This window comes from Triticum urartu, chromosome 7A, assembly GCF_056163025.1.
Source record: "Triticum urartu cultivar PI428250 chromosome 7A, HENAU_Tu73, whole genome shotgun sequence".
NCBI classification, from domain to species: domain Eukaryota; kingdom Viridiplantae; phylum Streptophyta; class Magnoliopsida; order Poales; family Poaceae; genus Triticum; species Triticum urartu.
In genome coordinates, this window is record NC_141879.1 from 631,238,273 (window position 1) to 631,256,271 (window position 17,999).

General features: G+C 45.9%; 1 protein-coding gene across 1 annotated transcript; it reads left to right on the forward strand.

Annotated features, from left to right (window-relative positions):
• The first annotated feature begins 15,245 nt into the window (after nucleotides 1-15,245).
• LOC125521023 (histone H4) lies at nucleotides 15,246-15,826 on the forward strand. Its single transcript, XM_048686075.2, has one exon. The coding sequence runs from the start codon at nucleotides 15,333-15,335 to the stop codon at nucleotides 15,642-15,644; it is 312 nt and encodes a 103-aa protein (XP_048542032.1). The 5' UTR covers nucleotides 15,246-15,332; the 3' UTR covers nucleotides 15,645-15,826.
• The last annotated feature ends 2,173 nt before the right edge of the window (nucleotides 15,827-17,999 follow it).

A 17,999-nucleotide genomic window follows, 5' to 3' on the forward strand; every position in this document is an offset into this window, starting at 1 on the left:
AGAAAACCTGAAGTTGACCTTAATTAAAATACATCAACCACGTGTGTAACCATGATGGTCTCTTCTCGGCGGGGTCCGGGAAGTGAACACGGTGTTGGAGTTATGCTTGACGTAGGTTGTTCTAGGATCACTTCTTGATCATAGTTCATCGATCATGCTTTGCCTTCTATTCTCGCTCTCATTTGCGTATGTTAGCCACCAAATATGCTAGTCGCTTGCTGCAGCTCCACCACATAACTTTTACCCTTCCTATAAGCTTAAATAGTCTTGATCGCGAGGGTGTGAGATTGCTGAGTCCCCGTGACTCATAGATACTTCCAAAGCCAGTTTGCAGGTGCCGATGTTACCGAGTAGGTGACACAACCAAGCTCAAGGAGGAGCTCGATGAAGATCTTGTCCTTTGTGTTGTTTCATTCTAGTTGATCAGTAGTGGAGCCCAGTTGGGGTCGATCGGGGATCTGTGTAACATTTGGGGTAGTCTTCTTTTATTTTGGTTCCGTAGTCGGACCTTGATTGTATCTGGTTGATGTAATGCTTTATTCATGTAATTGTGTGAAGTGGCGATTGTAAGCCAACTATGTATCTCTTTCCCTTATGTATTACATGGGATGTGTGAAGATTACCTCACTTGCGACATTGCTTTCAATGCGGTTATGCCTCTAAGTCGTGCTTCGACACGTGGGAGATATAGCTGCATCGAGAGCGTTACAAGTTGGTATCAGAGCCTTCCCCGACTTAGGAGCCCCCTGCCTGCGCCATGGATCCGTGCCCAGCCGTCCTTCCATGCGCCGTTCCTCGCACGCCGGACCTTCCCAACCTTGCCGGAGCCCCGCGTCCAAGCCCCGTCGACCCCTCCGGGACCTGCTGCTGCCGCCAAGTCCGCCTATTGCGGCCTCTGCTTCCTCTACCCCATGTGCTGCCCGAGTCTCCCCTACTTCGCCAAGCCATCGTCTCCGGCCAAAGCTTCTTCCTCGCGTCGAATCTCGCCGCCCCGCCATGTTCTTGGAGCCGCGGTGCCCGCTCGTCCTCAAGTTCACCTGCGTGAGCATCCCACGTCGCCGTTGTCGTCCCGGGTGCCGAGACCTGTTCGTCTGCACTCTGCAGTGAGCGCGCCCGTGCGCGTTGACCCTCTCCTGATTGAGCTGGGCTGCCAGATCCATCGGTCCAGCACACCCCCTTGCCTTGCCAGGCCCAATGTGAGGAAGCCCATCTTCTGGTTGTCCCTGCGCATTGTTGGGCTAGTCAATTTTGGCCCGTGTTGTTTTTTTTGCTGACCCGCGGTTTTACTATTTATTCCTGAGACTGCAGTTTTACAGAAAAACCCTCCATGTTCATGCATTTAATATCTCACAAACCATGCATCGGATTAAAATAAGTTATATATGAAATATGCTTAGAATCTTGTCTAGTTTCATAATTTGCAACTTTCATGCATGTTTGAAATGTTTAAATTGTTTTTTTGGTTTAATTTGCCTATTGCCATGTTAAAATGCTTTAATTCATAACTTTTTAACCGTAACTCGGTTTGTAACAAACTTTATATGTAAATGGGGTGGAAAATGCCTAGTTTAACATGATGCACTCATCTAGCATGTTTAACAACTCTAAAATTGTGTTTAGGGAAGAACAGTACCAAACCTAATATATGCATATGAGGAGTTTCCGGACTTGTTGTTTTGTTGTTCCGGCCTCATTTAAACTTGCCTAGATTAGATAGTTTCTTCATGCTTCACCTCTTGCCATGCTAACAACATTTAATATTGTTGGGTACATAAACGAGAGAGAACTAAATAAGTCATGTGGTGTTTTCTTCAATATGCAACTCCGTTGCATATTGAGCTCCACTTAATTTGTAGGGTTGCTTGTGCACTTTGCCATGCCATGTATCATTAAACCGGACATGCATCATACTTGTTTGCGCATCGTGCCATGCTTATGTGATGATTGTTTACTATGTTGTTTGCTTTCTTTTCGGTGTACTTCTTCTCGGTAATCTGGTAATGTTGCGTTTGTGAGGATCCGTTGGCTACGCCCGTTTGTCTTCTTCATGGACTCGTTCTTCTTCCTTGCGGGATTTCAGGCAAGATGACCATACCCTCGAAATCACTTCTATCTTTGCTTGCTAGTTGCTCGCTCTTTTGCTATGCCTATGCTGCGATACCTACCACTTGCTTATCATGCCTCCCATATTGTTAAGCCAAACCTCTAACCCACCATGTCCTAGCAAACTGTTGTTTGGCTATGTTACCGCTTTGCTCAGCCCCTCTTATAGCGTTGTTAGTTGCAGGTGAAGATTGGAGCTTGTTCCATGTTTGGAACATGGATATTTTGTTGGGATAACACAATATCTCTTATTTAATTAATGCATCTATATACTTGGTAAGGGTGGAAGGCTCGGCCTTATGCCTGGTGTTTTGTTCCACTCTTGCCGCCCTAGTTTCCGTCATTCGGTGTTATGTTCCCGGATTTTGCGTTCCTTACGCAGTTGGGTTATAATGGGAACCCCTTGACAGTTCGCCTTGAATAAAACTTCTCCAGCAATGCCCAACATTGGTTTTACCATTCGCCACCTAGCCTTTTCTTTCCCTTGGGTTCTGTAGACTCAAGGGTCATCTTTATTTTTAACCCCCCTAGGCCAGTGCTCCTCTGAGTGTTGGTCCGAACTGGGCAGCCTGCAGGGCCACCTCGGGGCAACTTGAGGGTTGGTTTTACTCGTAGCTTGACCTATCTGAGTGTGCCCTAAGAACGAGATATGTGCAGCTCCTATCGGGATTTGTCGGCACATTCGGGCGGTGTTGCTGGACTTGTTTTACCATTGTCGAGGATGTCTTGTAACCGGGATTCCGAGCCTGATCGGGTCTTCCCGCTAGAAGGAATATCCTTCGTTGACCGTGAGAGCTTGTGATGGGCTAAGTTGGGACACCCCTGCAGGGATTTGAACTTTCGAAAGCCGTGCCCGCGGTTATGGGCAGATGGGAATTTGTTAATGTCCGGTTGTAGAAAACCTGAAGTTGACCTTAATTAAAATACATCAACCGCGTGTGTAACCGTGATGGTCTCTTCTCGGCGGGGTCCGGGAAGTGAACACGGTGTTGGAGTTATGCTTGACGTAGGTTGTTCTAGGATCACTTCTTGATCATAGTTCATCGATCGTGCTTTGCCTTCTCTTCTCGTTCTCATTTGTGTATGTTAGCCACCAAATATGCTAGTCGCTTGCTGCAGCTCCACCACATAACTTTTACCCTTCCTATAAGCTTAAATAGTCTTGATCGCGAGGGTGTGAGATTGCTGAGTCCCCATGACTCATAGATACTTCCAAAACTAGTTTGCAGGTGCCGATGTTACCGAGCAGGTGACGCAACCAAGCTCAAGGAGGAGCTCGATGAAGATCTTGTCCTTTGTGTTGTTTCATTCTAGTTGATCAGTAGTGGAGCCCAGTTGGGGTCGATCGGGGATCTGTGTAGCATTTGGGGTAGTATTCTTTTATTTTGGTTCTGTAGTCGGACCTTGATTGTATCTGGTTGATGTAATGCTTTATTCATGTAATTGTGTGAAGTGGCGATTGTAAGCCAACTATGTATCTCTTTCCCTTATGTATTACATGGGATGTGTGAAGATTACCTCACTTGCGACATTGCTTTCAATGTGGTTATGCCTCTAAGTCGTGCTTCGACACGTGGGAGATATAGCCGCATTGAGGGCGTTACAACCTTCTTCTTGATAACATCCTCGGGATACCTTCAAGCTTAAATAATCCACAAACTTCATCCACATAGATTAGGTGCAAATCGGGATGTAATGTTCCATCACCTGTGAAAAGATTAGCTAGCAGTTTCTCTATCATACCCGAAGGGATTTCAAAGTAAATATTTTCAGTAAGTTCAGTAGGTTGAGGAGCAACTCTTTGCTCTACTGGTCGGGGTGAAGATACCCTGAACAAGCCCCTCAAAGGATTATGCTCCATAGTAACAAGCGACAGTAAATTTCAGCACACTATATAAATTTTTCCTTACCAAATTCCACCTACAAGTGTAGGGGATCTATCGTAGCCTTTTCGATAAGTAAGAGTGTCAAACCCAACGAGGAGCAAAAGGAAATGATAAGCGGTTTCCAGCAAGGTATTCTCTGTAAGCACTGAAATTATCGTAACACATAGTTGTGTGATAAGATAAATTGTAACGAGCAACAAGTAATGAACGTAAATAAGGTGTAGCAAGATGGCCCAATCCTTTTTGTAGCAAAGGACAAGCCTGGACAAACTCTTATACGAAGGAAAGCGCTCCCGAGGACACATGTGAATTATTGTCAAGCTAGTTTTCATCATGCTCATATGATTCGCGTTCGGTACTTTGATAATTTGATATGTGGGTGGACCGGTGCTTGGGTACTGTCCGTAGTTGGACAAGCATCCCACTTATGATTAACCCCTATTACAAGCATCCGCAACTACAACAGAAGTATTAAGGTAAACCTAACCATAGCAAGAAACATATGGATCCAAATCAGCCCCTTACGAAGCAACGCATAAACTAGGGTTTAAGCTTCTGTCACTCTAGCAACCCATCATCTACTTATTACTTCCCAATGCCTTCCTCTAGGCCCAAACAATGGTGGAGTGTCATGTAGTCGATGTTCACATGACACCACTAGAGGAAAGACAACATACATCTCATCAAAATATCGAACGAATACCAAATTCACATGACTACTTATAGCAAGACTTCTCCCATGTCCTCAGGAACAAACGTAACTACTCACAAATCATATTCATGTTCATAATAAGAGGGCTATTAATATGCATAATGGATCTGAACATATGATCTTCCACCAAGTAAACCAACTAGCATCAACTACAAGGAGTAATCAACACTACTAGCAACCCACAGGTACAATCTGAGGTTTGGATACAAAGATTGGATACAAGAGATGAAATAGGGTTTGAGATGAGATGGTGCTGGTCAAGATGTTGATGGACATTGACCCCCTCCCGATGAGAGGATCGTTGGTGATGATTTCCCCCTCCCGGAGGGAAGTTTCTCCAGTAGAACAGCTCCGACGGAGCCCTAGATTGGTTCCACCAAGGTTCCGCCTCGTGGCGGCGGAGTTTCATCCCGTGAGCTTGCTTATGATTTTTCCCTCAACGAAAGACTCCATATAGCCAAAGATGGGCATCAGAGGGCCACCAGGGGGCCCACGAGGCAGGGGGCGCGCCTAGGGGGTAGGGCGCGCCCCCCACCCTCGTGGATGGTGGGTGGACCCCCTCTGGTACTTTCTTCACTCAGTATGTTTTATATATTCTGAAAATAACTCCCGTGGAGTTTCAGGGCTTTTGAAGATGTGCGGAATATGTCTCTAATGTTTGCTCCTTTCCAGCCCAGAATCCCAGCTGTCGGCATTCCCCTTCTTCATGTAAACCTTATAAAATAAGAGAGAATAGGCATAAGTATTGTGACATAATGTGTAATAACAGCCCATAATGCGATAATTATCGATATAAAAACATGATGCAAAATGGACGTATCACATGACAAAAGGATGCAAAAACATGAGTTTAATGTAGGTGACTATGTATTGTTATACAACTCTCGTTTAAGATTTTTTTTGCAGGCAAACTTCTCTCTAAATGGGAAGGTCCTTAAATTATCGAGGAGTTCTACCGTTCCGGTGCCATAAAAATCAACAACTTCGAAGGCACAAATCCGAGGGTGGTGAACGGTCAAAGAATCAAACATTATATCTTAGGTAATCTCATAAATGTTGAAACTAATGTTATTGAAACCGTAACCCCGGAGGAATACATAAGGGACACTTTCTGAAACGTTTCAGACTCCGAAGAGGAACAGATATGTGGTACAGTAAGTAAACCGACTCCAAAACAGTTCTAACAACAATTTTTCTTCGTTTTGGAATATTTAAGAAAATAGGAAAATAAGAAGTAGTCCGGGAAGGATACGAGGCGTCCACGAGGGTGGAGGGAGCGCCCCCTGCCTCGTGGGCACCTCGTGTGCTCTCCGGACTCCGTTTTCTTGCACGATACTTCTTTTGGTCGGTAAAAATTCATTATATAATCTCCCGAAGGTTTTGACCACCGTACCACGCAGATATCTCCTGTTTTTTGTTTCGAGCTGTTTCTGCTGCAGATTTAGAGCAAGATGTCTTCTCAAGAGTAAGTCAGGGAGAGTCGGGTGTCTCATCCGACACCGGGGCCAAGAGCAAACAACAATGCTGACCACTTTGGGCCATCAACTGAGGAAGAGATGGAGGCTGACCTAAAAAGGATAGATGCCATGGAGGAGGATGAAGAAGTTACTTCTCGTTTCCGAGATGGATTCACGATGGGGGAACTACAGAGCTCAGCTATTCCAAACTCAGTCATCGCCTCCAATGTTAGATTTCTTTCTTATGAAAATATGAAAAAGAGTGTTACTTGTTCTCCCGCGGCTATGCAACATCCTTGGGTGAAAGGAGGTTTAGCAGTTACGGGCAAGCTCCGTAAGGAAATAATGGACCTCAAGCAGCAAGTCAATAACTCGAGGAAGAGAATCGTATCCTGAGGGGCATCATCGCCAAGAATATCACATCATCACCCCCAAAGAAGGAGACATAAACACATGGGTATGGGCACTCGCCCCGGTATCGTATCACCATCACTTTTATCTTTACCTTTTTCTTAGTTCGATCCTTTTGGTAATATCTTGATCTAGTAGAATAAAGTTTTAGTATGATTTAGTTCTTTAGTTTTGCTTTATGATCCTTCTATGTAATCGAGTCCGTGAGCTACATATAATAGAGATTAGTGTTGAGTCAAGGGCTTGATTATCTTACTATGATCTTGAGGGAATAAAATAAAAGAGAAGAAATAAAAAGAAGCAAAGAGATCATATGGATCTTATGGAGAGTAATGACTTCACATATAAAGAGTATGATGAATAAAAATTGTTGAGAGTTGACAAACATAGTTTTGGTCATCGTTGCAATTAATAGGAAGTAATAAAGAAAGAGAGGTTTTCACATATAAATATACTATCTTGGACATCTTTTATGATTGTGAGCACTCATTAAAATATGACATGCTAAAGAGTTGAGGTTGGACAAGGAAGACAACCTAATGGGTTATGTTTTCTTACATCTGAAATAAATTATATTGTCATGGACCATCCAACATGTTGAGTTTGCCTTTCCCTCTCGTGCTAGCCAAATTCTTTGCACCAAGTAGAGATGCTACTTGTGCTTCTAAATATCCTTAAACCCAGTTTTGCCATGAGAGTCCACCATATCTACCTATGGATTGAGTAAGATCCTTTAAGTAAGTTGTCATCGTTGCAAGCAATAAAAATTGCTCTCTAAATATGTATGATTTATTAGTGTGGAGAAAACAAGCTTTATACGATCTTTGATGTGGAAGAAATAAAAGTGACGGACTGCATAATAAAGGTCCATATCACAACTGGCAATATAAAGTGACGTTCTTTCGCATTAAGACTTCGTGCATCCAACCATAAAAGCACATGACAACCTCTGCTTCCCTCTACGAAGGGCCTATCTTTTATTCTTGTCTTATACTTCATATAAGAGTCTCGGTGGTCTTCGCCTTTCCTTTTTACATTTTACCCTTTGGCAAGCACAATGTGTTGGAAAGATCCTGATATATATAGCTAATTGGATGTGAGTTTTCATGAACTATTATTGTTGACATTACCCTTGAGGTAAAAGGTTGGGAGGCAAAACTATAAGCCCTTATCTTTCTCTGTGTCCGATTAAAACTTCATAACCATAAATATCGTGTGAGTGTTAGCAATTGTGAAAGACTAAATGATGGTTGAGTATGTGGACTTGATTAAAAGCTCTTATTGACTCTTTATGATGTTATGAAAAATTGCAATTGCCTCAGTGACTGAGATTAGAGTTTTTTGGTTCTTAATGAAGTTTATGATTCATACTTGAAATTGTGATTGAATTGTTACTTTAGCATAAGAGATCATATGACAATATATATATATGTTGATGTTCTAAGAATGATCATGATGCCCTCATGTTCGTGTTTTATTTTATTTTATTGACACCTCTATCTCTAAACATGTGGAGATATTTTTCGATTTTGGTTTTCGCTTGAGGACAAGCGAGGTCTAAGCTTGGGGGAGTTGATACGTCCATTTTGCATCATGCTTTTATATCGATATTTATTGCATTATGGGCGGTTATTACACATTATGTCACAATACTTATGCCTTTTCTCTCTTATTTTACAAGGTTTACATGAAGAGGGGGAATGCCGACAGTTGGAATTCTGGGCTGAAAAAGGAGCAAATATTAGAGATCTATTATGCACATCTCCAAAAGTCCTGAAACTCCACGGGAATTATTTTCAGAATATATAAAAAATATTGGGCGAAAGAAGTACCAGAGGGGGCCACCCACCATCCACGAGGGTGGGGGCGCGCCCCCTGCCTCGTGGCCCCCTGGTGGCCCTCTGATGCCCATCTTTGGCTATATGGAGTCTTTCGTCGAGGAAAAAATCATAAGCAAGCTCACAGGACAAGACTCCGCCGCCATGAGGCGGAACCTTGGCGGAACCAATCTAGGGCTCCGGTGGAGCTGTTCTGCCGGAGAAACTTCCCTCCGGGAGGGGGAAATCATCACCATCGTCATCACCAACGATCCTCTCATCGGGAGGGGGTCAATCTCCATCAATATCTTCACCAGCACCATCTCCTCTCAAACCCTAGTTCATCTCTTGTATCCAATCTTTGTATCCAAACCTCAGATTGATACATGTGGGTTGCTAGTAGTGTTGATTACTCCTTGTAGTTGATACTAGTTGGTTTACTTGGTGGAAGATCATATGTTCAGATCCATTATACATACTAGTAAGTTACGCGTGCTTTGCACCTAACATATACACACGACACCCTAATAGTCCATCATGTTTATTTGTAAGGCATATCTTAAAAATACTCAATATGTCTAGACGTGTAATACCACATTGCAATTTTGACAAACCCAGATTCTAAGGTCAACTTTCCCTTGCTAGGTGCTCTGGTTCATTGGCCCTCACACGTGACGCTCTAGTATTGCACTCCAATGAATGTTCCATGTTAGTTATGCGCGTCCATAGAGACGTTTCATTGAACACACATTGATTTGTATATTACTCACTATTCATGCCGAATGGTGACATACATGCAATGTCTACTTTCTGCAAAATATTTGGCACTGGTCAATGTGTCACGTGGACGAATCAGACCAAGATAGGACTTGCAATGTATTAGACCAAGGCAGGACCTGCAGTGACAATTTATCTACTTTTTATGATTTAGTAGATGTGCATGTTTATACTTATAGGACCCAGTTGAACCTTAAATAATTTTAGGACCTTGGATTTATTTTATATTTCTAAATAGTTTTTAATAAATACATATAAACAATTGTAATACCTCCAGAAGATGTTAAATGTTCTGATGCCATCAAGAAATATATGCATGGAAGAAATCTTGGATTATAACAGCATAATAGAGTGTTATGAATTCTGCCAAAACGCATCTAGGTGAATGTAAATAAGATGGCACATAACTTAATTTTTTTATGGACAACTCAGTATCAAGATGTGGTTATAATAACATTTTGCATAAATGTCAAGGGGGCTTTTAAACGTACAAACTCTTTATTGAATTTGTTGCCAAATAAATAAATTCAGGTGTTTCAAATACGACATGCAAAGTCGTAGTCAAATATTTCTAATATTTGAATAAAAAACTATATTCTAATACGTTCATGTCTGATACAAATATTAATTTACTATTGGCGATTGCTAATTTGATGTTATAACTTTGGTAAATTAACATCTCAAACTTTGAAGTGTTTTAATAATTGCACATTTCTTATTTGTTTAATTTTACATACTCCCTCTGGTCCTTTTTAGTTCGCATATAAGATTAGTTTGAAGTCAAGCCTCATAAAATTTGACCAATTTTATAGAAAAAAATACCAACATCCACAGTGTAAAATCAATATCAGTAGATGCGTCATGACTTAAATTTTCATATTGTATAACTTTAGAATGGTATTTTTTTATATAAATATGGTCAAACTTTATGAAGTTTGACTTCAGAAAATTTTTATATGGGAAGTAAAAAAGACAGCTTGGATCCAACGAATGAAACTACCATGGCCTAATGAAACCTCTATGCACGTGACTCCAGGTGCGCGCACTCGGTCAAGCTAAAAAGAATTCATTCAGCGGGATTGGCCAGAATCCCTTGGCCGACAGGTACGTTTGTGGAAAGATCACCTACCTTCTTTGTAGGAGTATTTTATAGGGAAAATTGCCTAGCTTCTAGATAGTACGCACAGCTGGTTTGGGGCAGAACTGCTACTGATGGCAGGAGAGGCGAATCCATCACATGCTGGCCGTTGGATTCATAACCATGATGACTGATGAACGGTAGATTTCAGCCTGGTGTGGGATATCAACGGCTCCAATCACTGGAACGTTGTTTTGGCGGGAATCTGAGGGAGTGGTAAATCCAAATTCAAAACTGCTACATTATAATAGTAGAGATTAATAGCCCTTTTATTATGAACATGAATATGATTTGTGAGTAGTTACGTTTGTTCCTGAGGACATGAGAGAAGTCTTGCTATAAGTAGTCATGTGAATTTGGTATTCGTTCGATATTTTGATGAGATGTATGTTGTCTTTACTCTAGTGGTGTCATGTGAACGTCGACTACATGACACTCCACCATTGTTTGGGCCTAGAGGAAGGCATTGGGAAGTAATAAGTAGATGATGGGTTGCTAGAGTGACAGAAGTTTAAACCCTAGTTTATGCGTTGCTTCGTAAGGGACTGATTTGGATCCATATGTTTCTTACTATGGTTAGGTTTACCTTAATACTTCTGTTGTAGTTGCGGATGCTTGTAATAGGGGTTAATCATAAGTGGGATACTTGTCCAAGGAAGGACAGTACCCAAGCACCGGTCCACCCACATATCAAATTATCAAAGTACCGAACGCGAATCATATAAGCGTGATGAAAACTAGCTTGACGATAATTCACATGTGTCCTTGGGAGCGCTTTCCTATATATAAGAGTTTGTCCAGGCTTGTCCTTTGCTACAAAAAGGATTGAGCCATATTGCTGCACCTTATTTACTTTTATTACTTATTACCCGTTACAAATTACCTTATCACAAAACTATCTGTTACCGATAATTTCAGTGCTTATAGAAAATACCTTGCTGAAACCGCTTATCATTTCCTTCTGCTCCTCGTTGGGTTCGACACTCTTACTTATCGAAAAGATTATGATAGACCCCCTACACTTATGGGTCATCAGATATCACCCCGATCAATACGTCATCTCTGTTTCCTAGGCAATGCTTCTTCGTGCCTCCTCTGCTCAAGTTTCTCGTGTTGAGTGTAGCGGTCTTCGCTTTGTTAGTAGTGCTCTCATTTCTTTTTATGTTTAGTGTTAGTTTTAGCATAGAGTTGTAAGCTTCTCAGGGCGCCTCTTGTATCTTTTGATCATCTGTTGTCTTTTTTAATGCGTGTAAGGTTAACTCCACCACGCGACCCTATTTTGCCCGACCCCGTCTGTTTGTAGTAAAACAGACAAACAGGTCGGCCCAGCGCGCGACGGCCCGAATCCATCTGGTTCGTTTTGTGTCTGGACCGATTCATTTCAAGTGCAAACATGCGTCGGGTTTGAGTCGCCGCGGACACCGAACGGACGCGCCGCTCATCCGCGTCGGGCCGCGTGGCGGCCGGCCACCTACCTCCCACCCGCCAACATCACGGCCGGCCGACCCCACCTGTCATCGGCCTAGGAGAAGGTCGCCGTCCTTCTTAAATGGGGAACCCATGGACCGGTCGTCGTCTACACTGCCCCACTCCATCCCGCGGCCTCCTCGAAACGCGACAGCGCGAAAACCCTAGGCCCTCCCCCGCCCTCGAGCTCGGCGGCCGGCCACCTCGCAGCCATGGGCTTCTGGAAACCAGGCCGCAAGGGGAAGCACGACCGCGAGGCCGGCTCCTCGTCGGGACGGCGCACCCGCTCCGTGAAGAAGGAGGAGCCCGCATCACCACCACGCCGGGCCCCGCGCCGCCCGCGTTCTCCATCGCCCCCACGTCCTCCAGCGAGCGTGACCGGCACTACGTCCACGCGGATGTGTGCCGTCGTTATTGGGAGACGAGGACGCCGCTTCCCTAGAGCGATGTCCACCTCCCCAACAAATGGCACTTATCCGCCGACCATATGCCGATCCCGCCGGTCCCGTTGAGCGGCCGTGCGCGTCGTGAGGAGATCGAGCGCCGCCGCCGACTCCTCCCGACGACCTGTGCTACGACGACAGGTACGCCCCGGACTCCGTTCTCAGGGACACCTGGCTCAGGTACGAGCACGACGTGCAGCGCGCCTCCTTCTTCGCCAGCATGGCGTCTGGGCCGCGGCGGCCACATCGGGAGCGCGCAGCGCTTCCTCCCGAGGGGCGCGGGCGTAGGCTGGTGCGCGGCCTCACGCCGTCGCCTTCGCCATCTCCATCGCCACCACCACCTCCTCCTCGCATGACTGCGGAGGAGGAGGCCCGTCTCATGGCGCATGTCATGGAGGACTCCATGCACACGCACGATGAGCGGCACTGGGAGGGCCTCGAGGAGATGATGGCCCGCTCCGCCGTCGGCGAGGTCGCCATCTCCGAGGAGGTCATGGAGGAGGCGCCGGTGGCCGCGTTCCACCTGGGCCTGGTGGGCCGGGGGTGGGGCTGGTCGTGCACTGCTTTGGAGATGGCCGACGCCGTGGGCGTGAATTGGTGCGTCACTTCGCCACGGTCACTGGAGCGAGAGGCGTCGTCACGGGAGGAGGTGGTGCAGGCACCTCCCGCCGTCCAGCCCGCCCCCGTTTACCACGCACCGCCGGCCCACCTCTGGACGCCGCCGGCCTACGTCGACCTCGTCAGCGACGATGACGACACCGGCGGCCACTGAAGACGGCGACAACGACGGCATCGACGGGCACGGCAGGAGCGCGCGGGCGGCAGCCGTTTTTATTTTGTTTTTTATGTTTAATTAATGGAACTGAGATGTTAAGTGAACCGTGAAACTGGGCCATTTTATGGCCATGACCCTAACTTAAGTTTTAAGTTTTTTTAACTGCGTTTATTTACTTTTTAAGTCATTTTATTTAAGTTTTATGTTTTTTTAATCACGTCCAACACGGGCAAGATTTGGGATGCGGCTGCGCGCTGGGCGTATCCACGACCCAACGGACAGACGCGGACATGGACGAACCCATTGCCGCCCCAAAGGAACAAAATCCGGCCAGACCGGTCGTCCATTTGAGGTCGCGCGGTGGAGTTGTTCTAATGGATGCCTTGTATAATCCCTGACTGATTGATGGCTTTGTTAATTCAAAGAAGTGCTCTTCTTGAGTAAATCTGAGAACGGTTTTTAGAAAACTGGGTGAGATGGTATGGTTTTTACGCTGGGCTTAATTGGTTCAGTTTATTTGGGGCGAGACATTTTTTTCAGTTTGGTTTGGTTTGGGTATGTGAAAAACCAGTTCGGGTACAATTGGTTATGGGCTCAAACAGTTTGGGTATTAGGGGCTACAAACTACGGGTCCAACCCGGTTTCCACGCTGGTTCCTCGCCTCCACAACACACCAGCGAGCAGCAAGGGACCGAGAAAAAAAAAAAGAGAAATCCATCTTCCTCCTCAGTCCTGACTCCCCAACCGGCCAACCCCTACTCACCCGGCGGCCGCACCATCCCATCTCCTCCCTGCCGGCCGCCCTGACATGGAGTCTTGCTGTGCCGCTTGCCGCTTCCCTAGCGCGGAGATGCCGCCGCAGGGGCCGCATTAGTAGTAGCTGACTGTGCGAAAATGGCAGTGCCGACGACGGTGGTGGCATTCGTGTTGGTGCCAAAGATCGCGGCAACCCTCATGAGCAGGCATGTCGGAGGAGCCGTCAACTACGTCGCCGTGGCAGAGGCCCTGCGGGTGACCCCATCAGTACTAGCCGCAGGGAGAACGTCAGCTGCGCGCTCTACTTCACCATGCTCTACGCACTGTCCGCTGAGGACACACGACGGGAGCATCACAAAGGGGAACACTCCTTCCGCCGCCGGTGGTGACAGGCTGCCTGTCATGTAGAGTGCGATGGCGACGATCCTGCCATTCATGATATGCGCAGCAAACAAATATGTGACCACTTTGGCACTTTGCTGGGCATACAGATACAGGGCGGCAGTCTCCCCTGCATCACAGCCATCTCCGCGGCCGCTGGCCGTGATCCTCATGCGGGTGTTCTTCGCTGTGGTGGTGCCATGGTGGCAAACAGGTAGCCGTGCGTCCACAATGTCATCTGATGGCCGTGGTGGAGGCCACCTCGGGAGCATCCACAATGTCATCCAATTCCAAACGGTGGCCGGCATCTTTGCTTTCTCGTTCGTGCAGATGGCCATGCACCTACTGGTCGTCATGGGCGCTGGGAGGCTCCTGGGTTCAAGCATCCAACAGCAATGTCCGCGGGCTGACCATGGCCCGCAGGCTGCAGAATGGCCACCTCAAAAGATGGAGATTCAGCCAGAACTCCTCTCCCCCTAGCCGCGCGCCGCCCACCTGGTCGACCCTGCCGCTCACCTGGTCGACCCCGCCACCGTTACGCACTTGTAGCTCGACCTCGTCGACCCCGCCGCCGTGGCCAAGGCGCTCGGGCCGCTCGCCAACTTCACCTAGCGAGCGTTTTCTACGCCGTGTGGTCGAGCCACCCGACGGAGCACCAAAATCGGGAGGTCAACGCCGGCATGCTCCGCAAATATGCTTCACCCAGCTATGGTCCGCTCCTAGCACTACGTAACCAATCTCAACCTATAAGCTAAAACCACGGTTCCTATCAATAGTTTAGTTCGGTTTAGGTGGAAATAACTTGTGGTTTAGTTTGGTTTGGGTCGCAATTAGACATTCAGTGGGTTAGTTTGGTTTGGTTTTTCAAAATTTGTCAAATGGGTTCAGTTTGGTTATGGGTGAGTTCCCCAACCATTGCCAGATTTATTCTTGAGCCTATTTTTCTTTCTTAAATAAAATAAACACCACCTGTCCGAGCGCCCTTCCATGTCATCGATCCGCGCCACCCATGCTCCCCATTCACAGCCATTGATCACCTATCTGACGGCTCACGTTCGCGTCACGCGGATGACGCCCCTCTTCTCCCCCGAAACCTGGCAGCCATAAATCCCCCACACGCCACCACCGTCGACCACACCACACGGCCGCAGCAGCCACCACCAGACCAGCAGCGCGCACACAACCACTAGCCAAGGAAGGTCGCCGGAGATGTCCGGCCGCGGCAAGGGAGGGAAGGGGCTGGGCAAGGGCGGCGCCAAGCGGCACCGGAAGGTGCTGCGCGACAACATCCAGGGCATCACCAAGCCGGCGATCCGGCGGCTGGCGCGGCGTGGCGGCGTGAAGCGCATCTCGGGGCTCATCTACGAGGAGACCCGCGGCGTGCTCAAGATCTTCCTGGAGAACGTCATCCGCGACGCCGTGACCTACACCGAGCATGCCCGCCGCAAGACCGTCACCGCCATGGACGTCGTCTACGCGCTCAAGCGCCAGGGCCGCACCCTCTACGGCTTCGGCGGCTAGGCCGCGCCGGTGCAGTCGAATCCACCTCCACCTCGCGCCGCCAGATTCGTAGCATAGCTAGCTATGGTTGTTCAGTGTTCATCGTCTTCATTGTAATGGACGCATCTCGCTGCTGTTGTTCAGTGTTCAGTGTTTGGATGTACTAGTATGATAGAAGGAAATTGCAGCAATTTACCCTCGAATTCTTCTGAAACATCTTTGTGCATAGTAGGAATCCCAGCATCTTGCGCTTTGTGAAAATTCCCCCATTCCCATTCTGTCGCTGTAGTTTTCTGCCCCCAATCGATCGCCTTGGCTTCAGGGTGCAGTGGATTCCAACCATCCCTGCATGTACACGTATATACACGTATAATAATACAGTCCAGATGGACTATGGAAGCAGTATAAATGAACATTAGGAAACACCCTGCATGAGCATAACCTTTTTACTTCGAGTGAAAGTGGATCAACATTGTCAAGACTCAGGAGTGTCTTAGCTTTGAGTGCCTGTCGATGTTACAAGCTTTATTACAGAGTACTTAAAAAGAACAACAAAAACATGTACAGAGCTAACCTTTCCATTTGAGTGTCAAAGTGCCTACTCCTGGTTTCCCCCTCCATCTCTGGTTCATGATCTATCTCACTGAATATGTGAATTCATCAACAAATAATATGTGAATTCAATGAAGTAAACACCACTGTTGTCAACTGCCAAGTATTGATTGTCTCTGCAATGTACATGAAATTGGTCTGATATTGGGACCGATTTTATTGAATGAATATTGCAGCAGTTGCAAAATTCAGGGAGCAAGTGCATCATGTGCTTTTTGGCGCTCTCCTGACATGACAAAAAAAGTTCTGCATTGTTGAGATGTAAACTTTTTCTTCTGAAAAACAACAGTCTCTTGGAACAGTTCGAGCGCAAAAGCAATCTTCTTGGTGTAATCATGTGCCTGATATTATTCATGAAAAAAATGTTAATTGGAGGGAGCATACATCAGATGAAAACATAGAAAGAGATCTAGTGGCAGATGTTTGCATTAATCAGATCCAACGCAATTGCATTTACCAAAATCCCTTGCATTAATGGATCAATTGTGATCATAAGCCCCTAATAGTTCGTAGGGTAGGAACTATTGTCAGTAGGGTCCTCACACCGACCGCGATGGCTAGTATTTTGAATGTCTTGCTGGAAGTTTTGCCTTCAGAATTGGAGATAAATGACTGGTGATGGCCAAATGGAGGCAAAGATGGATGATGGTGTCGCTGGCCAAGTTTTGACCGTTGAAGTTGATCGTACTATCTTTCTAACCGGAAGGAAACATCAATATTAACTCTGAATTTCAGAGCTGCTACAAGTGACAATAAGAAACAAGACTGTTTTGAGTCTACAATCATCTTGACATTGCAAGCTATGCTAAAAGTAGTACACAAGATGCAAACAAATTAATGGCCTTTACAGAGGAAAAGGAATCGGTCTCCCCAGGATCTACAAAACATGTATCGAGCGTGTCAAAATGTGCACTCCTAATTTCTCTTCAGGAGAAAGGCGAAAAGCTGCAGATGATACTGAAGGTACAGATGAGGAAGAAGAATTGCAATACTTCATTGTAGTTCCAACGTTTCTCATCACAAAAAAGGAGGTCAAGCAATTACACACAAACCCCTTTATCAGTACACAACACAAGGCATTACAAACAAATTAAAGAGTATGATGTTACCAAAGTTTAATCCTCCATCCTCTAAAAAGACAGGGATTAAGCTTTTATTCCTGCAGCAGATCCACCGAAACGTAATCGTAAGAAAATTCACGGTATGCTAGTTCATCCAAAACTTAACATTGTGCTATTTTTACTTGGCATAGTGTTGGGAATGTCTATTTTTAAGTTGATATGCAATTTTTTCTTTCTCTCAACTGACAATAACTGTAGTTACACATTTTAAGAGTCCTGACTCGGTAAACATAGAATTCTTTGCAAGATTGAAAGATAGCAGTTCCATTTTCCATCATCTAGAACTCAACTTATAGTAACATAAGAAAGATGTAGGTGAGGGTCAAATGGAGGCACATATGGATGGTGTCGCTGCCTAAGTTTTAACCATTCAAGACGATCATACTTACTATCCTTTTAACATGTGGTTCGTTTAACTGCTGAGGATAACCCTGAAGTTCAGAGCTCCTGCAAGTCAGACAACCAGCAACAGGACTATCTTGTGTTTGCATCATCTTGACGTTGCAAGCCATGCTAAAAGTAGGTCTAGCTCTTACACACTAATGGCCTTTACAGGGGAAAAGTAATCGGCCACCCCAGGATCTACAAAACATATAAAGAGCAGTGCTAATCTTTCCATTTCCCAGCGTGTCAAAATGTGCAG